At 42.7% G+C, this 25,606-nt stretch overlaps 2 protein-coding genes across 16 annotated transcripts in view; one reads left to right on the top strand and one right to left on the bottom strand.

The window, feature by feature from the left end:
- Positions 1-25,606, top strand: part of lrba (LPS-responsive vesicle trafficking, beach and anchor containing) — a 462,623-nt gene that overhangs the window by 129,743 nt on the left and 307,274 nt on the right. For all 15 annotated transcript variants that reach the window (XM_079552680.1, XM_079552675.1, XM_079552684.1 and 12 more), the window contains 2 exons: positions 3,840-3,983; positions 6,158-6,294. In XM_079552680.1, coding sequence (XP_079408806.1) covers positions 3,840-3,983; positions 6,158-6,294 — 281 coding nt within the window. The remainder of the gene's footprint in view (positions 1-3,839; positions 3,984-6,157; positions 6,295-25,606) is intronic.
- mab21l2 (mab-21-like 2) lies at positions 7,117-8,782 on the bottom strand. Its single transcript, XM_079552725.1, has one exon. The coding sequence runs from the start codon at positions 8,461-8,463 to the stop codon at positions 7,384-7,386; it is 1,080 nt and encodes a 359-aa protein (XP_079408851.1). The 5' UTR covers positions 8,464-8,782; the 3' UTR covers positions 7,117-7,383.

Here is a 25,606-nt window from a genome sequence, read left to right on the forward strand (position 1 = left end):
TGAAAGGTCGGACAAAGGAAATTAATTGAATGCTTGACCAAATTGTATTCATTTATAAATAAAATATTGCCTTTTTTGTTGTATTGTAATTCTCAATAATATTCGTTCATTATTTTTCACACGAGTCACTCTAAGATGGTGAGATTCATTTAGTCACAACTGGCCTTGGGGTAGAGCGGCTGTACCCGTTTGTGGCAGTGGCTATAAAGGAAGTTTTGTTTAAAAAAAAAAGTTTAAGTTTCGAAAGCAGGTATGGTCCTTAGTTCCAAGTTTTGATGCTGTTTTAACCTGGTTGTTTCAGCTCAGATAATGAGCTCCTCCCCCTTTTATGCCCATATTTTCTCCCTATTTTTTCCCCCCATTTTTGCATTTTTTCTCTGTTTTACTGCATTTCCCCCAATTTTTTCCCATTTTTTTTTCTTTTTTTGCCCCAATTTTTTCTAGTTTTCCCAATTTTTTTTCATTCATGTTTCATTCATTTTTTATTACTAATATTTTCCCAACCCCCCAACATTTACCCCCCAATTTTCCCCCCAAAAAATTTCCACCATTTTTCCTTATTTTTGCCAACATTTTTGCTACAATTTCCCCCATTTTTCCCCAAATGATTCCCCATTTTTCACACATTTCTTGCTATTGGAGATGAACCCGATATTGCAAATTTGCAGATCTTATACACATCATTGCTATGTTTTCTGTTTATAGATAAAAAATGTTTTAGTATAGGTATCGGAAAAAAATACTGTTCAGGTATCGAAAAACAAAGTATCGTTAAAGTACTGGTATAGAAAGCAGTACCCAGCCCTAGTAGTTACAAAAGTGCATAAAATCATGTGTTAAAGTTCATAACTACATTGACTGACAGTATGTGATCTATGTTTACAATCAAGACACAAAATCTGTACCATTACAAAATGATAGTCGTCTAAATCTACTGCTGACCATGTACGTGCTCTAAATTCATAATTAAGTCCAACAGATTATCACTCATGTTTATGATGTACTTTCCCAGTCAGATAAGTTAGTCGTACACACTGTTTATCCTCCTCACAGTGCCCGCCTGATTCCTCTGGAGGATGTCGTGTTCGGTGCCAGCAGCTCCGCGTGCTTCCCTCAGTATTTACAGCCGCGCAGAGGCATGTTTTTGAGGTGGATTGATTCGGTCTGGTCCGGGGCCCGTGTACCATAGGTGGCAGAGTAAATACCCGAAGACTAATGTCTCTGTTGGGCTAATCAATACTCGCCTCATGACTGCGCCCCTGGCCCGGCTCCCGTTAAAAACAAATCTGTTAATTTTGACAATTTAATTGCCGCGACCGTGCACGCCTCCAGTAGTATAAGCAGGTAGTTGAAGCCCTCGCCGGGGGAAATGGGCTCTCGGAAAAAGTTGAACTTGCAGGACTTCTGCTCAGGTCTGTGCACACTGTGTGATGAGTGATGAACTCTCCCCCTGGTCCTTTCTTTGCTTAATGTCGCACGCCTGTTTTATGTTGATTGTTCGCACCTCGCGGTCTAACTTTAAATTTAAAGGTTAATTGCAGCTGTGGAGGCAGATTTATGTTTTCAACTTAAGCTCCGCAATATGAAAAAGAAAAAAAACATGTGAGATTCAATAACTGTCTGTATTTTGTAGCCATTTCAACATTACCAGGTCTCAGCTTGAGTTTGTTTTTTCATCAAATTTAAAACAAGACAACAAAAAAGCTAAATCACAACCAAATCAAGGCAAAAATGGAAGTTTAATGTCAGCACTGTGTATCTCTCAGACGGGAAGGTGCAACCTGTAGTTGAGTGGTTAAAGTCGCTGCCATGTACATGAGCACTGTCCTGTCTAATAAAGCCCATGACCCAAAAATCTTAGTCAGACAGAAGACTTCAGTGAAATCCCATACATCAGTGCGATGTAAATACTGCATCACCTAATATTGCGATAACGGCAATTTGACAATATCGTGTGCAGCCCTCTTTTCAATATAACAAATGAAAATGCAGTTGGAGTAGGTTTTACTTGTCTCTTTTTGTGATCTTTTTTCAATATGGCGGCAAAATACTATGGTGGGGGATGGGGACGTACAAAGTCAGCCTCTGGTGTTTCTTGTTGGAGTAATAGTTTCAGCATTAAGTTAAGTTTATAATGTAGAGCTTTTTGAACCCTATATTACCTAGACTTGTTTGTCTAATCTAATCCTTTCGATCCCTTTTTATTGTGTAGTGTTAGCATTTTGGAGCTAATGCAGTCGAGATCCGTGAGATCTCAGCTAATACTGTTTGTGTCTTGTTCATGTTAATTAAAGTTAGGTGGATTATGTAAAAAAAATGAAAAATGCTTTACAAGTTTAGTTACAATTCCAAACGTCAGTATCCCACGAAGCCAAGCCCATCCTTCTATTTGAAACTCAGATTTGATATGAGAGCCTGGTTTCTCTCTCACACGCTTCCACCGCGAACTCCCCGCTGAATTGCCAATTTAAAAGAATCAAAAATAAACAATATGGACTTTGAGGAGCCTTGAGTGAGAAGCGGGCACCCAGCCTGTCACTTACCAGCACATTTCTTTTACGTATGGCCCACAATTAGTGACATAAATCTTGTCAGGAGAAAAAAAAAAAAAAGTTCTTTATTTTCCCTGTGCTGAGGAGTGGTGTTACTTCTGTTACCTTTACGCCGCCGTAGCGCTATCAATAACTCGCACTCCGGGACAGCGAGCACTATAGCTTTTCAAAAGTCCGTCGGCGAGTTGGGAGCGTATTGTAGCATGTTTACATAGCGACACTTTGGTGAAAATCCCGCGCCGTTTTGGGGGCTCATCCGATAAGTCCCCCTGTCCAGTCCGGCGGTGTGAACACGATGGCATGTGGTACGTATTAGGGGAGCTGGTAGTAATTTCACCGCTGCTAACTAAAGAATCCTCCAGGGAGGCTTAATTACAGGAAGACCATTCTAAATATCAGCGAGCCGCATATTTTCCATGACAAGAGATTTTTTAGCCCCGGTCTGCTGGCACTTTCAAAGCCTCCAGCCGGGGCCACATGACGCGGGCCGGGCATGCTGAGGAAGTGCAAATGATCTTCCCTCAGGTGAAGTGCGGCGGTGGGAAGAAGAAGAAAAAAAAAAACGCATTTGAGAGATGAGAATGCACAGCTTTGTATAACGACGACAGCTTCAGGACTGCTCGGAGTCGACGGGTCTGTAAATGTTTGCAGATTAGGATGTTTCATAAATAATCCGCTCACGACCTCAACTTATGTTCAAAAAGGTTCGGTCATATTGTCAGGGCCCGGACATCATTTGGAAAGGCATAAGCATGTAATTGTTCGGTGTAGCTCAAAGGCACAGTGCATGCAGCTTCAATAAATGGCGTCAAGTCATTGGAAAATGTAACGAACGGTCTTGGTGTAAACAGAATAATGTCATCTGTTTATGTGTAAATAATTTGGCCCTTGTGCATCTGCGGCATTCACAAATATGCAATGTCTGTTTTTAAGTGTGCTACTGGAGCATTCTATTCATACCACTCTTGTTTAAGCTGTGAGTCATTCAAGAAAGTGGAGGGAAAATATTTTGACCACAGCCGTGCTGTAGCCAACCGTCTGCCATGCTAATGCCATCTCATGCTTCATGATGCTCTTGAGTCTGTTCACAATGTTTTTAAATTAAGTGCTACGACTTATGGCACAATACATTTGACAATAACTATAAAATGTTACTTTGTTCATATATTTTAAACAGCAGGACATATTAAAAATTCAATAATTTGCAATGAATTTCAGTGTTAAACCAGACTGTAGAAATTGCGAGCTCTCAGCAGTAATGATGTTGTGTGTGTGTTCTCCTTTCAGCGTCGGAGGAGGACGTTCTGAAGAGTCAGCAGTCCATCCGCAGCCAGGCCCTGGGGAACCAGAACTACGAGAGTGAGGCTCTGCTGGACGGGGACGAGGACACTCTGTCCTCGCTGGACGACAAGGAGCTGGACAATGTCACAGGTACAACTCGGGTTTACTGTGTTCCAGTATGTGAGCTCTTGGGGAAACCACAGGGGGTTTAGTCAGGAAAGTCGCAATCCAGGAACGCTCGTCACTATGACAAAATGTAAGTAATGGGTAACAATTACTAATACTCAAAACCATTGGTGAATACTTTGCTTTAAAAAGTTTGAAAAGCATTGCCGAGCCGATGTTATTCATTTATAAGCAAAACAATCAGACATTGACTGTTTTTATTTTCCTAACACGTAAGCATTCATGGCTTGACACATGGTGCACAGCAACACACATGTCTATGGGTGCTTATAAACCCTTTGCAAACGTTTTATGAATAATGAGTTAAGTATTCACCAATGCTTTACAAATGCTTTACATATCCTTAATTGCCTGTAGTAGTTATTATCAAATCCAACCAAGAAGGCAAATGTATCATATAGCATCATTTACTCTTCAGCCTGTTACTGTCAAGCTGTTTAGGGAGATGTCTTAACTTTCAAGCTCTAGTTCAAAACATAAGAAAGTCCTATGTACTGTTTCCATGCACTGCACACTACTCTCAAGCTCTACTATCGATTCACATTCAGACCAGTCTTTCAAATTTTATGGATATTGAGTGGTTTATTTACATGTGTTGAGAAATTAAATTACAGGAACATTAGATATATTAGATGAGTTCCATTGTCCTGTTTTGTGATCCAGAATACTAAAGCTTTGCAAAGGAAACATAATGATGGTTTCCGGAAGATTCAAGCCATACACTGTACGTGTGTGTCCTGAGGGAGAGCGGTGTTCTGCAAACCCCTGGATCACTAGAAAGTGTCTGTTGAGTCAATCTCAAGCACAATGGCATAAACAGTCACTCTCAGCTTGTGCAGAAATTAGATGGTCTGTTTGGCTTAAGCATCTTGAGATGCTGAAGAACTTGAAAACATTTGCCAAACGACCTGCTCAGATGCAAACACCCAATAGATTAAAATGGTGTGTATTTTGTGGTTGTAAAGCAGTGTGTTGGCTGCACAAATGTGAAGCTTTAATGTAAACAAACCTGAAGTGTGTAAAATATAACTTACTAAAAAAACAAACTTCTGAACAATCCTTTAGGCAATGCATTCATCAGTAGAGTTTCTAGAAATGTTTGCCGGTGTGAATAATTTAAATCAATGTGTGTAAAACGTAAAGATTTACTAACCCCCCAAAAATATACAGTAAATAAAAATACAGAGGCTAAATAGAAATAATTAATGTGATTTTTTTTAGTGCAAGGATTTGTGTCTAAATCAGCCGCTTCCTGCCTTAACAAGCTAACAAACAAACAGTACATTTGGATGTGTGTGTGTCAGAGTGGAGAGCTCCGAGTGCAGTGCGTGTTTGCTGCAGATGCTAATGGAATATCATGGAGCGTTAATCGGATTGCAGTGTGCGCGCCTCGGCGTTTGTGTCCGGTGACAGGCATCTGAGGGCTGAGCCGCATAATGAGGCTCAGAGCTCATAAAGCAGCGCACGATGACAATGGCCCTAAACGCACCGCTGTCTCGTGTAAAAGGCGATGCTCCTATGTAGCGCACCGACTGTCTCTACAGCGAAACTTGTTATTGTAACCACGCGGATGTTTATTTCCAGCCGTGCGTGCGTGCGTCAGGGCGCTGGGGGAAATCAAAGCCGAGCAAAGCGTGCATCTCCAAATGCAATGCACGGTGCCTATTGCCATATCGGCATAAATTAAGATTGATACGAGATTAAAGCACGAGCCAGATCGATACGCACTGACGCAATGCACGTTTGTAGCTGCCCTGGCGAAGCAAACGGCTCGCGCTTAACTTTAGCAAACATGAAGCAAAGTCTTGTTAGCATAATGCGTGAAATGGCCAACAAATAAAACACACACCAATTTAACGTGAAGAATAGCATTTATGTCGCCGTCTTGGTCATGGGCCTGTTGCGCATTGATATTTTTAAATATTCAAACTTACACTTTGTATTTATCTTGAAGGTTATTTAGGCCTTTCGAAATGGTCTATGGAATAACAGGACAATATCTTGAGAGTTCAAGTAAAATACAATCATAATAAATATGTGGACTCCATACGTCTAAATAGGATTTTAAAAATAATAAAGAAATGAACTTTAGGCCTATGGCTCTCCTCGCTTTATCGGTCCCTCTCGCCCGTGTCTAGGCCCGGTAAACCTGAGCACCAGTGTCCACTTGATCGCCCCGGCGCTGGTGGTCAAAGGCACGCTGTCCGTGACCGCATCCGAGCTGTACTTCGAGGTGGACGAAGAAGACTCGAGCTTTAAGGCCCTGGACCCAAAGGTAAGTCTCATGGTGCACCGTAAAGCTGCACAACTGCGCACACTATCTGCCTCTGCTGCATCTGTGCTGAGCGTGTCTGCCACTGCTTGTTGCTTTTGTTTCGATTTTTAGCAATGGTACCGTCACATAGTACTTAGTAGTTATACATTTTGTTAATCTGTCGACAAACTTTGGTCACGTGTCACATCACATCTTATTAATATCGTGTCATGCACAAAACCTTGGAGAGGTCTTCCGCGTAAATTGGCGTAATGTGTTCTAAATGACTGGCCTATAAATATATAGGAATAATTTTATTCTATTTCAATGTGTAGCGAAATTGCAATGTTTTTGTTTGTACTTGTTTTTGTGGTTTTAGGGCATACGCTTGTGTATTTGTTTGGAGTATTTGCACAATTGTTGAATTTCGCATTTTTGACACTGCAGTACAATAGCGGCATTTTGTTTGCCCTGCTCATTATGTTTACACCTGACTGTGTAAAGAAATGAAATAAAAAATAACGTGTCCTCTTCAGTTCACTGAATATGGGCCACAGGTGGTTTGTCCTCGTTTATTGTCCATAACATGACTTGTCAAACGTGGTTGTGATGGTATGTTCAGAAATAATTCTTCAAGCCTGCGGCTCCTGCTGTGGGCCTTGCCGCAGACATGAGCACATTCTCGGGCCTGTGTTCGAAAACACACCGCTGGATTTCAGCGTCAAGGGTTTTCGAACATGGATCCACTCGGCTCGCACTGTTTGAGGCATCTAAAGTTTGCTGATGTGTTAGATATTGAGCACCAATAGTGCCCTGCACTGTCAGGGTAAACACACGACGCATAATATATATCAATTTGCAACATTTTATTAACATTTCTTTTTGAGTCACATAATGGAAAAACTCGAACTTGGCACGCTACATTAAAATTTCACTGAACGATTTTGTGCATATATTTAAATTAAAGTTAGTTCACTTTGTGAAAAACATTGAACGAAGACAACTAAAGGTTCATTCCTTTAAAATGTACCTTACTCTGTGTGGCAGTGGCCCCATTGTTCCGTTTAAAAATGAGTCTTCTCACACTGGAGTCCGGCCCACACACACACATTATAATTTGTCCAAACTTTTGGCGTTGGTCAGGATCTCTCGCGCTAGTCTCCACGTCTGCTTTGCGGCCGCCTCCAGGGCCGAGTGAGGCTTTCCCTGAAACAAGTCCAAGTTTGGAAGGAAGTAGTGCGGGCATCTGCGGCACTGCAGGCACGAGATGAGCTGCAGCAGGATGCCGTTGAGCCGGTCTCCCAGACAGGACTCGTCCCAGTCCGTCTCGCGGGGGTGCTTTTCGCACTCATACAGCAGCAGCGACTTCATGTGATAGTTGTGGAGGGGCTGTCCAGGCAGCTCCAGGTGGCGGTCCCGCAGTGTCTTGAGCACCGAGAGACATTTCTTTCTGCACCCTCCCATCAGTAGCCTGTTCTCGGCCTCGCTGAACTGTAGGACCCAGGCGTCGCTCTCTGCAGAGCTCTGCTTCCCCGTCAGAGAGTAGCACTCTTTGGACAGCAGGTTGAAACCCTCCGCTTTAACCTCAGCCACACGGTTTGGGCCAGGCCAGGGGATGTGCGGCAGGGGCCACTGGGCTGCACTCCTGGGCCAGATGCCCGTGCACTTAAAGGCGGGAGTGATCTGCACCACATAGCGCTCTCGGATCCGCAGCCTGACCTCGCTTGTGTCGGCCACCATCTTCACCACATCTCTGTAGCTGCACTTATCTACGGCCTGTGCCACGAGTGTCTGGAAACGAGAGCGAATCTTCCGCGCTGAAAGGTAGCCGGAGGCCGTGATGAACTCCACCCAGAGAGACATGCTCCTCTTTCGGCCATCGCTCAGCTTCAGCACCGCGCAACCCGGCAGCGAGCCGTCATCCACAAAGTTAAAGACACCCATCTGGTTTAGGTACAGGACTACCTCGAACTCGTTTGGAGAGATGACCTCCATGCCCTCGTAGCGTGCATCTATTTCGCTTAGGGAGCTGATGAAGCGCGGCTCCTGTACCTCGACTTCCTTCAGGACGTCCGAAACCACTTTGCACACCTCTCGGATGGTCTTGGCGATGGCCGCTTTACGCGCTTGGCATCTCTCGTTGTAGTATTTGTTAAGCTGGTAGACCAGCTTAGCCTGTGTGGCGATCATGTTGGGGCAGAGGTCCGGGCTGTACACCGGAGAGTCGCAGTAAGTTGACGGATCCAACGCTTACCGGTGAAGCCCGAAGCGGGAGAAAACAAGCTGAGTCCAAAATAAGTTTATGCCTCGTAGCGGATGGACGTCAGCGGGAGCAGCAGGAAACAACGTAACGCCTGGCTAAATGTCAGTCCAGTTCTGATCACTTCCAGGTAAGAACATATTCAGCCCGTGCGTCCTCTACCCACGTCCTGCGCGCGTGAGAGCACTCATGTCTTTGCTCTGCTCCTCGCAGTGTCCACACTCAGCTGGAGCCGGACTTGTGTACTTTATGAATGGCTCCTTTAGAAGAAGGAAAAGGGGCGGGCTTCTCTTCCTGCAATCATGTGCAGAGCTGTCAGTGCTGACGGCCAATCAGAGCCGCGCGCTGCAGCTCTGTGCAGCCCTGTGCGTCATGCTCCAGACCAGTGCGTCTCCTCACTATAGCGGACACTCACTACCGCTCTTCTCTTGGATCACCGTAGCGCGCTCCAGACTCTGGACCAGACAGTGTTTACGCGCGCTGCAGGGCCTGCTGCTGGTGCGCGTCAAGGGACAGGAGCGAGATGGACAGTGTTTGATTTTACGCACAAGCCTGCTTTTCTCTTGCGTTTACACCGACGCACACCTCGTGTTTCTGTGATCAATCCACAGACTTTCTTATCCTCTGGCTCACAAGAATATGTTTTCCTGTTTTAGCTCATGCTTGTTTGAATTGTAACAACAGCCATATTTACGAGTTCGTCCTGGCTTTAAAGCAGCACTGTGTTTGTTTGCACATGAACACAAAAAACACACACACACACTTTTTGCGCATTGACTATTTTTTTATTTTTTTTTGAAGGCGCATTATTTGATCGCTACTTGACGTTCAAAATGCGCACATACCTCTGCCATCCAAACACACAATCACCCTCCACAATGTATAAAGTGCTGCGCGTGTCCACTGTGTATTATTCGACAGATTTCAGACTTGTTAACATCCCCAAGAGTCTTAACGCGGGTGCCTGCTGTGAACAGACACACACTGGACTTTACGCGTCGCTATTGCCGCAAACGGTGGCCTCTAAATAATTTCCTGAGCTGAAGATCCCGTCCCTTATATCAGGCACCGTCTTTACGCACGGGACCCCGGGGCGCGCTATAGACGAAGCCTGTTTATTTGGACGGATAAAGGCGCACGTGCCGCTCCCTTTGAGACTCGCCGTTCTCTTAACGAGGCCTCGGTCATTACCAGCGCGCCGCCATTTAACTTAATTAGTGATTACGTTACGCATGAGTATTTTTGATCGCTTATGTCTAATCGCCATCGCGGTTTAAACTCAGCTGCCACGGCTAACGATCAGAATCATTGTCATTGAGGCACCTCACGCATGTATATTCAATTTGAGATACCTTTGGGTTCTTTTTGCTGATCAGTTGCATTTGTTGCTGAGGCCTGTGTGCATGACTAGATTTGCATTACTTCACAAATTTGGGATATCTTGGGATTTGGGATGTCTTTTTTGTGGTTTCTTTGTTAGTGGTACCCAAATGGTAAAAAAAAAAAATCTATATACAAAAGTGCTATTTTTATTAATTCTATCTGCATTTTCCCCCTTGTGTATTTTTCAGTTTGTTACTTTAAACAGATCAACTGCAGTGCGAGGCATTAAACTTGTTGACACTTATTACAAAAATACATTTGACAGAATGCAGAAAAGGGAACTAGCTGGATGTTCCAAAAATGTTTTCTCAGATATGAAGTGGCCAACTATGCAACAGAATCGAGAGTCGGCCCGCAAACATTTGAGAGAAAAAAAGAAAGAAAAGAAAGAAAAAAAAAACACACACACACAAGATAAATGAGCCTCCCTCTGTGACCATATTTTCTGGATTTTATCATTTTTCTGCTTCAAAATGAATCATCACGCGGAGAAGTTTAGTCCAAAACTAAATAGATGTCCCACATTTTGTGAATACGAGGTAATGGATTCAATTGACGTGTTTGTAATATTTAGCCAGACAATGTTATTTAAATCACTGCAAGCCTTATACGGACAGTAAATTCAGTTATAGTGAACATTAAAACACACTATCATTCCTGCTTTCATTGAGCTATGTTTTGCCCAAATTGTATAGTTATAGTTGTTTTTTTAAATATACACATTTTTTTTAATTATTATTATTATCAATTACTAATCCCCAAGTGACACTGTTTCCCTGTGTTTGAAAATGTTACAATTTATGTAGGCATGATGGGTCCTACATCCATGCTCTGTTGAATTCTTGTCAAATGGAAGTGTACAGCTCCAATTAATCAAGCTACAAATGCCACGAAGACAACACAAGTGAACGTGTTTAAATTCATGCATGTTTCCAGCAACCTATTACGGAAACTTTGAAACATAAGTGACAAGATTCCAAAAAAAGCAGTAGATAAAATTGTCTGGATGTTCTTTTTCGACTGTTTATCATTACTGCTCCGAAAAGATTAACGTGCCCCACTTGAAGAGCTAATGTCCAAATATTATGAAATACATGTTAGCCGAAGCCTAATGATAAAAAATAGGAACTAGTACTGACATTATTAATCCATTTTGGCTCCCATTAGGCTACCATTGCGCGTTCGTGTCAGAGAGCAAAAATCAAATTGGACCGGACTGTAATGACTCAGTGTCTTTGGAAAGTTTCTCGCAGTGATTTCAGCATAAATCTAATGGCATAATTGACAGTTCGTTCCTTCTCCTTCTGTTAGCTGTTATCTGCGGAAGACCTAGCATTATCTACTGTTCCTAAAGACTTTCCCCCCTGGTTTGTGTTGAGAGCAGGGAAGATCAGGAGACTGTCAGGGCCGGGCTTTGATCAGACGCCGTGTGACGACTCCGCTGTGAGCCCCCCCCCCTCCCCTTAAGACGCCCTCCCCAAGTCCCCCCTCTCTAAGTTCCAAAACAGCAGCTGAGCTCATGTTCTCATATCCCTCTACTTGAATGCATTTAACTTACACATCCTATATAGTGCGAAATCGACTATCTATGTGGGGTCTTTGGTTCAGGCGTTCCACATAATCCATCAAGCTTCTCTGTGTTTTTATAATGTTCAGGCTCCTTACTTTTCTTGATCTTGTCGAAGGTTGGAGTTGTTTCCCTGCGCAGTTAAGCACGTCTGATAGGATCTACCGTTGTTTTAGCTAGTCTTTGAACCGTTTCCTTTTCCATTTTCTACTAGCATTCTTTAATACTATTCCCAGTGATATTATCTCTACATGCTTTATTCTAAGTTTTCCTTGAAGAAATACTGTTTGTCAGCTCATGATGTTCAAAGTTTAAGAGCTGCTGTTTTTAGTGCCCTTTCATGTTGGTGCAAATATTAGCTTTGTCAAGAAACAAGGAACAAAAAAAGGATTTAGCATCACCAACTATCACATTTGGGGATTGTAAACTGTTCTTTGCAATCCTATGGAAACAGGGCTCAGTTAGTCACCAGACCATATACATTATATTGTGTTTTAAAGTAAAGTGTGTGACTTTGAAAGCAATTGATCCAGTTAAAAATGTGCTACTTTCTCATGTACCAAAAATAAGTAATAGTAGCAGCAGCACGTTTTCTCCTGCGTTCTGTCTTTTCGCAATGCAATCAATTCATTGTATCATTTTTTAACTTGAAGTCGAATTTCGTGCCCTCCATATTGGTCCACGCACTGGCACCGAAGACAGCGGCGAGTCTCTTGTTGACACAGTTTGCGGTGCCTCTCGGATGGGGCCAGCTGCTCTCCACAGTGGGCTCGGAGCGGGATGGCACAGGGCTAATTGCGTGGCAGCCTGTGCATCTGTTCTTCTGATGGACCTGATGAAGTCAGAGCAGATGTGAGGGTGTGCAGCAGCCGCCTCGCTATGTTTAGACACCGCTCATCAATATTGCATGCGGAGTTATTGTTGCAGCCACTTCTGGAGGCTGATGTTTGATTTCTGCTGCTTGAGGAAGTGCTTGCCGTACCTGCCGCTGATTGGTTGCAGTTGTGGTTTGCGCTGCTCTCCCTCGGGCATGTGTTGCATACTGTAGTGCAACTATGTGGTGCAGTGGCACAGCATTTATGCATCTGTTGGCTTTTTGTGTTTAAAAGCGTGAATTATTATTGTTATGTTGGTTCTGGACAGCTTTACGCAGCCAATACAAAAAGTAATTTATCGCTCCTGTCATACAGATTTGTTTCCCGATGCCAACTCCTATATAAACCATTCAAAAGAAATAGTTTGAATAGTTAAAGTGTTTTGGGATAACTTAAGTTTAAATATCTTCAGGCAAGAATCTTTATTTTTTTTGTCTTATCCCCTTTTTCTCATTCACGGTTCCCACAGCCAACCAGAGGCACTTCAATTTAGCAGGTTTTAATACTGGATGCCTTTGCTAACGTAACAGTCCAATAAGGTGCAGTTTCTTGCTCTTTCATTTGTAAATTGGCTGAATGATGACTGAGTGGCTTGCGTTTTTTCCCCACAGTAAGAGAAGGTCCATAGAAGGTATGAATCCAGGGCCCAGATGGGTATTTTTGTTTGGAATTTGCATTTTCTTCCCATGTCCTCCACATGCTCTGGTTTCACCATCAAACCGCAACACTGTAGCCTCCGGCTCGCAAGTTCCTCACTCAACATCCCAAGATCTGGAGGTGCTCCTGATATGTTTCTCCTGAGGCACTGGTTGAAGCACGGGTCCAATAGAAGTACAATAGGAGTCAACAAGTGCTCATCTTCCAAGACAATGTTTTAAGCCTGCTTACTAAAACAGACGTAATGTTCTCATTAAAAAGTTCAGCTTCCTATTATGTCCTTTTTACCCAAATGTCACAAAAACTATAAATGTTAATCTTCTTTCTTGAACTTTACTACTGCTAATCCCCCAACTTTTTAATGAACTTCCCAAATTATCTTGAATTGTGTCCAGCTAATTATTCTCTCTAAAGGTCGATGTCCAAGTTTGGGCCGTGCAGAAATGGACCCCCGTTGCAAACACATTGGTAACCCTAATTAGCGGGGTGGTGACGGCTTCCCGGGGTTCGCTGTGCTGCCTCAATAGACGGTCACTCAGTCAAAGCGAGCTGGCCCTGCGCGATGTACTGGCCTGTCCCCATTCCGCTAAGCTCTCCCTAAAGTGTGGAACCGCTGGGACCGCTCCCCTCCCCCTTTCAAATCTTCGCTCCACCAAACTCCCATGGTCGCCCGGGACGACCTTCCGGCTGCAGCTGCCAGTCACCAAGAGCCATGGCGTCTATTGATTTTCCAGTTAGGGTGTAAGTAGTGTGCGCTGTAGGGCTAACGGACAGGCCGAGCAGGTATGTCATTATCAATGGGGGCGAGGGAACGCTCCCATTCATTTTGGCCGTGTTCCTATAACTCTCTACTGCACCTGCACTCCTCTGTCAGAGTGCATTCTGGGACGGTCAATAAATTACTGAGCCGGACGAACTTTTAGACCGATGGCTTCGAATGACCTTTATAGTTGTCTTTGCTTTGTTTTTAATTCCATACAGTACAGACCTGCAGTGAACTTTTAACACTCACCAAACACCGAGTGCAGCGGCTTTTCAAAGAATTAACATCATCATAAAGCAAATTGTGAGTGATACAATTAAAGATTTGTGCTGCACTGACATGGGATGAAAGTTCAACATGTTCTATATTATTCTGAATTCTAGCTTCTTTGAACGCTCTTGGTATTTTGTGTAGAAAAACTCATTTGAAACGCCTATCAAAGGGGAGTCCGAAGCAAATAAAACCCTTTGGAACAAACTAAACATTATAGCAGGTAAATTGACAAGGTGACCACATGACAGTGCAGGAGATGAAGTTGAAGAAGTTGAAATGTTTACGAACAATGCAAAAGGAGACTTTGTTTGAGCTTTTTTGGGGAATTAGACATGTTATAAACAATATTCGAGCCTAACAAGTTGATAGTACTATGACAAATACAGTTTGGGTACAGAATGGCTCATGTACTTGTATACAAATGTGGAGTCTACTTTTGAATTCTCTCTGTTCTCTTTATTACAAAACAAAATCCAGTTTTGTGAGCCCAAAGTAAACTCAAAGCTGCATAAATAAAGCTGTAATAGCTTTCAATTTGATCAAGTTCTAGCATATTCAGATCGTGACAAGGAATGGAAGTTAGGAAAAAATAGTATTGCATCAGATAACTCTCTGTGTCACCATTCTTCTATTATGATCTGAAGAATAGGAAAGATTACAGTCAAACACATTGGGCAACGTTCATTTTTCTCCTTTGAAACTTGGCGCACCGATCCCTCATGGCCTTCAGCAGTCATCAGGAAACCCAATTATTATCACGCCATCGCTGCACTTCCCCTTAATGCCACTGTCCAGTCGCTGTCCAGTAGCCAACCTTAGGGGGAACTCTCTGATATAGTCAAATAATGAGATATAATTTAAGGCAATTAGAGGAGATGAAGAAAGCGCGGTTGCTAAAGGTTGCTACCCCTTAGACCCATAAATGTTACCTTTACTACTGTTTTTACTCAATCACAACGAATACTCAGCCGTAGTCTTTCCTTTGTTGCGTTCCATTGACGCTGGCGGGTTTAGTGTCTCGTCTTTCGCTCCAGCTGTTTGCGTGAGGTTAAATCAGCGATGATGAACTCATTGTGCAGCGATGAGGTCAGTGGTCCCTCTCCGCCATATGTGGTGTGTTTTAAGAGCCGCGGAGAAAGACTTGTTAATGACGGCGTTCAAAGCGTCGGGCGAACCTGAGATGCTTGTTCCTTCTCCGGCCAAGGATCTATTTGTTATAGCCCTCTGCTTTTCTGGACTTTGTCAAAACCTGACATGGAGGAGGCGTCCAAGCAACCTGCGCCGTCGAGCCTTCTGTGTGTTTGCAGTTTTCTGCTTGGGATCAAGTTGCAGGATCTTTTGATTTTTGTAAGACTTGTGGTGTTAATTTTTCCATACGAAACCTGTCTATACTGTTCTTTCCGTTTTCAAATTCACCATGAAGCGACGAGTGGGTGGTTTGAAATTTGCAATAAGTACTGTTCTGTCCCTGGACAACATACATACCATAATTACATTAATTAGGCCACTAAGGAAAGGTATACTTGATTGGAAAAGTGTGTTGTCTGCATTTGATCTCTTCAATGGAGTAGTGGAAAATGCAGTGCAGAAACCAGGGTCCCATCTCCAGATCTTGAGCGACGTAGCAGCTGAAACATTAGCGTATTGTGCATGTTTTGGCATGATACAGATAACTGGAGCATGCAGATGAAACTCTTCTAGACATAGGGATGTGGGGGGACAAAACCCATGGCCCTCTAGCCGTGAAGTAAGAATTCTTGCCTCCCAGTCACCATTACACCCCAGTACTGTCGCTGGTTGGAACTAGAAGGGCATCCATTTTGAAGCTACAACAATTGGCCTGCAGTGAGGCATTCTTCTGTGACCCTGACTCTCTTTTTTGGCTATACAGGTAACAGGAGCGGACAGCATTGGGGAAAGACAATTCCGCGTTGGTAATCACATAAACAGCCATTAAAGCCAGTGTCATCTGCTCTAATGATGACTAATGTCTGCTTCAGTGCCTCTTGCTTTTCATCTGGACAACCTAAACCCAAGTGTCCTCTTTTGAAACGAGCATGGTTAGTTCTGCTGCTTTGGGCTAAGACCTGGCTGGAATCTAACTGAGACAAAGAAACGCAATTCTCTAATCTGACTTTGCGAAGCTTGTAGCAAAGAAGAAACAGAGCAGGGCCTTTTGAGAATGTAGAAATAGTTGAGCTGTAGCCAGTAATTCTAGTGAGATGTAATGCAGAACATGTATCAACTGACTGGCTACAGTGGGGAAGACTCTTTTATATGAATATCAATGCAAGGTGTTATAGCATGGTTATTCCAGCATTCTTCTGCTTAATAGTCCTACTTTACGTACTTGAGGTGTTCATGTGTACCAGTATGTCACCCTACGTGCAAACTGGACAGCTTCTGCAAATAGACTCTCAACTAGACTCTCGTAACATCTATTTAAGTGCACGTCAAATCGAGTTTATTTTGACGATTAAGTTTGACTACGCTATAATCTGAGTCCGAACACTTAGCCAAGCTCCTCCTGACAAAGAGCCACTGTCCCACTCTTGCACCTGAGCCTAGCCCCTCCATCATGCTCCATCTCTGGGCTTGACTGGGCCAGCGAGGGGGCAGGTGCCTCCCCCCGCGGCCTTTGATTGATCCCCCCCCTCTCCATCATTTATTCTCCCCGTCTGCCCCTGACATGCGCGTCAAAGGCAGCGCTGCAGCCTGATGGATTGGCCTGTTTATAGATGCCAGTCGGCCTGGTAGGCTACTGATATTACAATCAGCACCTGTGTACCTGCTGTTCTCACAAGCCGCCACTATTCAGCCCGGGTCAGCCGCAAGATTGAAAGATCGATGTCCGCCCAGTCATTCGGAAATTGGAATTGTAAATGCGGTTTTGTTTGTCAGAAGTCTGCGCTGCGTTTTGGATGATAAAAGTCGATCCATATGTCACGGGATTGGGATCAACATACTGTCACCTTGTATTCATCTGTTATTAAGATGGCTGTAATAAACCTCGATCTGGACTGAGACAGAACAATCATTTGCTCATTTTTACTATTTGAAAACGTGTTCTATGAAAGAAATGAATCACTTTTTTGTTGTTCTTTCTGTCAACTGTTGTCCTTCATGCTCCTGTAGAATGTTAAAGGCAAGTTGCGAAAGACCTTTTTGTTTCTCCAGATTGAAAACAAATCAAATCAAATTCCCACATGTGGGATAAACATATAGATTTATTCACAATAAAAAGTATATTCAATGGTGTAAAAGCTGTTCATGTGTGCCGTTTTTGTTCTCAAGACACCTCTCCCATTAGAAAGCAGAATGAACCCCACTCTAACTGTTGCCAGATCTAAAAGCAGTTTGGAAAGGAACATAAAATGATTCCCAATTCCATGACCTGGCCACCCTGTTCCCGGTCAGGTCCTAGTTAGAGCTTTTGCAGAACCTCTGTTAGTTAAGGCTCAGTGATGGAACTCTGGAGGGTCTTAGCAATCCTCTATGATCAAGTATAATCTAGAGACTTCACATTGTCTCTGTAAAGTTTCAAATTCCTATTGTGACAATATATGTAATGTGCCATAATTATATTGGAGTGATTTGGCAAATGGATAATCGGAAATAAAAATGTAGCTGGGAATTTGCAGCTTTTGTGTGTGCTGTGTGTGAAGACGCAGCTCGAGAGTGCAGAATGTTACAAAGCTGCATTCTGCTGCTCCCATTGCCATTATGGTTAATGATCCGTCCAGTCTGGTTGAAATGGCACATCCATAGGGACTCACTGCAGATTACTTGCTCATCCAGGACTGGCCTTATTGCAGGCATCAGCACAACAAAGCTTCACAATGCCCCGCGGCGCACAGAATTGCTCATATAAGGTTGTAAAAATAAACCAGTAGCTTTAGTCTGCATTCATTAAAGCGGCAGATAGTGATGTAATGGTGATTAATCCGGTTCGTTTAATGGCACTGGTAACGCATGGTGCATATTCTTTAAATGTTTTCATTTAGGTTTAATTGGGTGCGTAATAGGAGTTACCTCTCTGGAGCAAATATAGCAGGTCGAGGGAATAAATCATTCAGCCGGATTTCTTCAGGATTTGTGACACAAGTTAAATAAATTCAATATCAGTGCACAACATCTTTCACTAACAGACAGGTTTTGATTAGTGTAATTTTTTATTACATCTTTAAAATGGAACTGGTGAATCTGTAACATTCCAACAGCTTTGGCCAATATGTGATTTATTATTTAACAAGAATACTAGAATACCTTATTGTGCTCTTGTTTGAGTTTTGGGTAAATTGTTGAAGAAGTGGCTATAACAAAAGATCTTTTAAAGTAGTCGACTAGACAGGGTTGTTTAGAATTGATGGCGTTTTGCTGCTCTTTGATGAGGCTTCCTGATTCCTCCATTCTCTGGTCAGGAAACTGAATGATAATATTAATACACACTGCCTTGTCACAAAAGTAATGGGGACACACCCTGATATTAGATTGGAGGGCCTTTAGCTTTGATTACAGCACATATTCATATAAAGATCCAGGGTTACATTATTTTCACCAAGATCTTGTATTGATGATGGGAGAGTGCGACCACTGCGCACCTTCTCCAGCACATCCCAAAGATTCTCAATTAAATAAGGTTAAGTTCCGGACTCTGTGGCGGCCGATCCATGTGTGAAAGCTGTGTCTCGTGCTCCCTGAACCACTCTTTCACAATGTGAGCCCGATGAATCCTGGCTTTGTCATCTTGGAACATGCTCGTGCCATAAGGAAGAGGAAAAAAATCCACTGATCTGACTTGACCTGGTCATTCAGGATGTAGGTACAGCAGATAGAGCTGTACCTACCTACCTATCATAACAGTTACTTTTTTGGGGTCAGGCAGTGTATTTTACCAAACAATTTCAATATAGTACAATTAACATTTCAAGTAATTTGAAGTTACTTGAAATGAGTCATTAAAAACAAAACAAAAAACTAAATCAGGCTCAAAGCAAGAGTAAACTAAATAGAAGTAGCATTAGGTGTTAGGCTGTGTTAACACATTCATCTTTTTTTTTACTCTCGAACAGATGCATGAGCTCAGTAATTTTGCACTATCTTGGCTATTAGCTGTTACTCAGGGACGCAACTTGCATTTTCAAATTCTAAATGATAAAACTCTTCTGCTGCCCTGCCATTTTATGATAACATTGCTCATTAGCTGTAGTTTAGTGAAAACAAGCTTGAACGGAATGTTCATCTTTGGGATATTAATAAAGTTAATTCATCATCTGGGTCAAAACACATTTACTACATACATATATGTCCCACATTCATTGTACAATCCAAAAATACTTATCATTTCTTATCATTCTGACTGAAAACACACAGACCAAACCAATAGTTGCAATTGAGTCACCTCCTCATTCCCAAGTAGTATCCTTTGGCGTTCTTTTTTTATTCAGTGCCCATTCTTTAGCTGTCCTTTTGCTCAACCAACCCGGGGCGTCCAACTCTGAATTCCCCCAAATGGGTGTACTTTTCACCCCACACCCACTTAATCTGGTGACAATAGCCGGATTAGAGAAGAATTTACTCCAACGAGGCCGAGGACCAGCCTTTAAAAAAAAAAGAAATCCGTCACTAAATGGCCAAAATAGGAGTTTGAAGAGAAGCGGGGAGAATGCGATAGGAGCCGGTCAGCGATCTTAACCTGTCTGATGTTTGCTGTGGAGGCTTATAGAAAGTACGTTGAGGGCCAGTGCGTAACAGAGGTGGCTGTGGCCTGTCTCCTCGATTTTCTGAGTTTCAGTCAAGAGCGCAGGCACTCTTTTTGTTGGGGAGAGTGTTTACCGACGTGCTTCACAAATCAAGGAAGCCATTCACGTCAACTCAACAGGTGCACGCAGTAATACCTTGGAAGGCCCTCGATCTTTGGTGCACGGACATCAATGCTCCATTTTTGAATGTGTTTCGCAAGTCTCCGGCCGGAATGCGCAGCCCCATGCAGAACCCATGTGTTGTGTTTAAAAGTTGCACAATGAGTGAAGAAATAAAACTTTTCACCTTTTCTGACAAGCAAAAAATAAAAACCTTAATGTGCAAAACTAAGCAGAAGATTACCACAACAAAAGGCCACTCCTCCCACTATTAAATACCTAATTTAGCATTTATCCAAATAAATATATAACGTGAATTCAAGTACATGGTCTCCAGAGTCCTGTATAGAACAGATACAACCACAACGTAGTTATTCAAATAATCAGTCATGTACTCAAATGAAAAAGTACATGATGAAAACTGAGCGTCTAAGTCTGCTTAATGATGTAGTGTTAATTTAAGAAGAGGGACAAAATGCGCACTCTCAAACACACTCCCATTCCTCCTGGCCAGTTGTGCATGTTTTAGTGGTAGGGGAAACCGGAGCACCTGGAGGAAACCTACACAGACACGGGGAGAACATGCAAACTGTACACAGAAAGGCCCCGTCCAGGTGGGAATCGAACTCGGGACCTTCTGTGAAGCACGAGCGCTAACCGTTGCACCACCGTGTCGCCCTAAGGAAATGGTAAAAGAGAATTAATCAAATAAGCTTTGGTTTATTTTCACATGCCCACAGGAAGCTTTTCTTCTCCATACAGTTATATCAAAAAGTTAAGCAAATACATGTTTTTCACTGAGTTCGTTGAAGCCTTGATCAAAAGCGATAAAATAGTCTAAGCACGGCGTAGCATATCTTTATGTAATCTTTTCAATGCGCATATGCAGACGTTACAAAAGCTTTCTCAAAATCAACTTTTCTTTACACTCTTGCAACATCCTCTCCGTTTACTAGCTACTACTGACTCCAAACTTTACAGTCTTATATTTAACAATGTATTTTTTTTTTCTGAGTGATTTTTTTGTATCTAATTTCTAGTTAGATTTAATGAGCTTTGAACCTCAAAAACAAGGCTAAAATTGAATGCTAACAGATTCAACAGTAAGTATGTAAGTAAGTTCTTTATCTGTCATTGTACAATTGTACAACAGTATTGCGTTCAGGTGTTTTTGAAGGTAGGGTATCTTGAGCACCTGGTTGGTTGTCTTCAGTGCTCCTCTGAAGTGGTCTTCAGAGCGTGGTGTCCTGCACTGGTCAACTCCTCCGCCTCCTCCTTCCACTTCCTCCTGCGCAGCTCCCTCCGCTCCATAAGTCTTTCACCAAGGAAGAGCGCAAACCAAACTTCGATCTTTATCCAAAATTCCCAAACCATAAATTTAAACCTGGCTCTGTCATTTGTTATATTTTTTTGCTGATATTATTGACAATTTGGGCCATTTTTGTGCTACTTGGAAGCTGACATTTGTGTATGTTTGTGTGGAACAATAATGTGAGCTTATGTGGAGAAAATACATACTAGACCCTTTGTAAAGGCCTTTTGTCCTAAACTGTTGCAACACCCATATTTGCTACTTTTCTTTGTCTTTTGAGCTGTCCTGGTCTTTTGCATGACCACTCTAATGTCCCTGATTATGTATCACTTGGCGTCCGTCCTCCAGTCCATGCCCAGAGGCTGAATCTTTAATGCAGTCAAGTCCTCACTCCTCCACCAATTAACCCCAGGAGCACCGCAGCGTTTCCCTAAATCCACACAAGAGCCTCTTTTTGTTCCCACTTCAAAAAGGCTAAGTAGCCAAGAAAAGGCAAATAGAAATGGCTAACCTGTTAGCAAACAGAGAAAAGGCACAAGAAAAGGCTTTAATCCTTATTAGGCTAAATTCAGACTAAGTGGCCCCAGTCCTTTTGAAAGGGGGACGTCTTTTGGGAACTCTCACTGGCTGACGCTGTGAGCCTCTGGGCTTTGTAACCTCTCGGCCGCCGCTTGCTGGGCTTGTTTATTTTGCTTTAAGACACATTTGCTGCTTCCCTTTTAGTGTTTATTTTGGTCATGCGTGCAGTTTGTTTGAATTCTCTCAAGGCAAATATACCTGAACGTGTGACCATTGATTACATGTTGAATCAGTAACAAGGTGGCAGAACAATTGGAGCCATCAATCAAATGGACACTATTTAAACTTTTTAAATTGGGGAATGCAGACACTAATATGCACACTGGTCATCTTGCAGAGGAACACAAAAACACTGGTAACGCTTTTAATAGAAGCAATTTTCAAAACTTTAAACCAGGCTTTAGACGGATGTAAACATTGATACACCAGAGACATTCTCAAATTGATTCACATTACACTTATTTGCAAATTGTCTTTTCTATATTGACAAGTCATCATAAAAATGTGTAATTGAAGAAATGATTATTATGAATTATGAATCTTGGCTTTTAAATTTTGCATTATTGCGCTGTCTTCTTGTCATGTCGATATCCTACAGGTAACATAATGCAACTTATAACAGCAACTTTTTACTAGAATTACATACTAGTTTACATATTTTAGTATCTGAATATCAATTCAGTTATCTATACTTTTAATATCCTAATTCCACGACTCCTTTTGCCCATGCCCCAGTTGCTTTGTTTCTGAGCACCTACTGATTATACAAAGTTTGCCTATTGTCGGTACTGAAAATGCCGATACACAAAGCTGCTCTCACAAATAGTATATACGATAAATACTATAGGCTTTTCAACACTGACAATAGCTGACCTTTCCCATTGATCATAAGTGAAGGTTCATACACGGCTAAAGCCAAGACCTGAGGATAACCACTGACGCGTAAAAGTCAAGTCACATGATCTCACGTCCAATTAGTAATGAGCTTTTGTCTTTTTCTTGAAACTATTTCTTTTGCCGGCCCATTCCTTGTAGCCGGTTATGGGTACAACATTGTGCCGCCTTATGTTCGTTCAGAGGCTCAGTGCACCACCTCTACGTATACCTCTACTGTGTCTTTGCTTTCACTCAATCTCCAAAAGCAAAATCTGTCTTAATTGGCTCCAGAGGGCTCGGGCAGGCTTTGTGTCAGCCGTGATGAGGCCCCTGATTGGTCCAGGGGAGCAGGCAGCCCGGCATACCCTTGTTAGCGTGTCGGGGGCTCTTTGCTTGCTCGTTAGTCCGATGAACTCATTTAATGACGGGGGTGACATTGCCTTGTTTACCAGTGTGGAACGCAGTGGGTTGGGGGTGGGTGGGATATTTTTCAAGATTATGTCCAGAGAGGACTAGTACACTGAAAGATAACTAGTATTTTTTTTTTTTTTTTAAAGACGCCACACATGAGGGTATCAAAAAGATCTTAAATGTCAGGTCGTGTTTGTCTCTCTCATTTGTTGCGGCGCGGCTCTGGCATCTCGGATCAGTGGGTATATGGGCACAGACAGCGGCTTGATTGTGTGGGCAATCAGCTGACAAAGACTCAGGACCCGCATTTCTCAGAGCAAGCTACACTGTGCTGTCAGACGCAGGCATGTCATCTTTTAGGCATGGCAAAAATAATGTGGCGTACGATTCAGTGCATGGAAGAACTAGAGAGCACTCGGTGAAGAGAGGCCTGTTTAAAACTGGTTTCATTGCAAAACGCGTCTCGCTAAAAGCTAGCAGTTAAAGCAATGCTAAGTAACTTGTTTACCTTGATAAATCCTTTTTGTAGTCCCTTTACATACAAGTGTTAATGGGATGATTGGAGGGTCTTTCATCTCCCCCTGGTGTCTCTGGCCAGAAAACCGCAATTGCAACTTCGCTGCCTACGGGTCGGAGTCATGGACCCGTAGGCTAATGGAATCATGAATAAGAAGAGAACAGGCTAACGGACAAAGCTAACTGCGGGCTAACGCCATTTAAAGGAGCTAGGAGCAAGTTAGCCATTTAATACTCACTACTGCCACCTCGGGTCATATGTGTAACTGCACTTTCTATATTAAACTCGTGCATGACGGCAATTCGGACCCGAAGTAACACCGTTTTTAGCGATAGTGCAGGATTTTAGAGGCTGTTGTGGTGAACAGGTCTGGGCTTATTCTACACAATAGGACATTGTTGGAACATGTGGGGGGAGGAAAATACTTAATTTTAACATTTTTAAACTCCGTATAGTCCCTTAAACAGTATTTACAGCCAAGTTTGAATGAAAAAGAATATCTCCATTGTGTAATTGGATGTACAATATCCCTCTCTCCCTTCGCCTTTCCTGTCAGCGTAGTATTTACTCTCACGGACAATTAATAAGTTAAAAAAGCGCAACATGCGACGACACCAGCAGTTGTGCTTGTGGCCTCTAGGGGCATGAGTTACTTAGCACTGCTTTAATGTTTTGAAGAATTTTAAGCTCCATCACTCTGCTGTAGGTCAGTAGAGTCCAGTTATTTTACACAGAAAATAAGGCTGATTTAAGTGTACCTGTTTTCTACACAAACATTATTGTCTGTGAAGTTAGAAATGTGTTAGGAAAGATAGTTTTGTGGCCTTAAATGTAATGTCTCAGAGATATTCTGGTTGCATTTCTATAACACTATATTCAATCAGCACACAAGAGTGCACCTAAACTTTGATACATAATTACACGAACTAGACAGCTTTTGTGCAACGAAAGCAATCCGAAGCCACACACATGCTGATAAGTCCACAGCGTTTTTAATATGAATTCTATCAAGTCCTCCCAATCCTGCTTGTCCCCGGCCTCTGTTTTGATGTTGATGGATCACCACTCTTCCTCCCGCTCATTAATTTCATCACCTTATCTCCCACACCACTTCATTTGACCAAAAGGTAATAATAAATCCCTCATCCATTATCCTTTAACTGAGGCAGCCACGCGGAAATACTTAATAACAGGCAACAAATTGAACTTCAATCACCTCATTTCCGTTCAAGGAAGCACAGCGCATTAAACAGAATGCCCAAATATGCATATCGCACTGGGTAAGGCCAGGGAAATTTACTGGAGTTAGTCAGCGTCATGAAGTTGCAGTCTTGATGTATTTGCCGCCAAAAAGGATTTGACTTTTTTTGGTAATTGGCAGTAGCTTCTGTCCTCTCCAACTCAAGGGTCTTATCAGCCGCAGAACACACCCCCACTCTGGCTGGCCCACTGCGCAGCCAGTTGAGAGCCTCATCTATCTTGAAGCAGCGCTGATGGCACCACTGTTGCTGCTCAACTCCGGATTCACTTCTGCTTTGTCTCCTGCTCATGCCTTTCTTTACAACGAAAGCTACGGGAGGTGCATCTATTAGAGGGCAAATTTGAAAGTGCTTATTTGGCGGTGTGGCATTAGTGTGACTCCTCCAGTACAGATACCAGGGCTAAGGCTGGGGTTCATCGGTATCAGCTCTTTTACCATAAATAGTTTCGGTACCCACAGGGTTGCGTCGAACAAAGCAATATAGTAAACAAAACAACAGCAGCTGGTGCACTGCTGCTGAATTATTAAGTGTGAATGCAAGCTTGAGAAATTAGCACCTTGGTTTACTATAGTACTGACTAGCCAATTGTCTTGCTAAGATACGCAGCAATAGTAAAGTCAAGCAAGTTTCAATCAGTCAACATTTAGATTGAAGAGTGCGAAGACACAATCTGCAAACCAACAACGCTGAAGAAGGCAATGTGCCTGAGAGCTGCAGTTAAACCCCATGGTCATGCC

Source organism: Gobius niger (genome assembly GCF_951799975.1).
Source record: "Gobius niger genome assembly, chromosome: 3".
NCBI classification, from domain to species: Eukaryota; Metazoa; Chordata; class Actinopteri; order Gobiiformes; family Gobiidae; genus Gobius; species Gobius niger.

Coding starts and splice junctions, on each gene's coding strand:
- mab21l2 (XM_079552725.1), bottom strand. CDS start 8,463: ATGATCGCCACACAGGCTAAGCTGGTCTACCAGCTTAACAAATACTAC.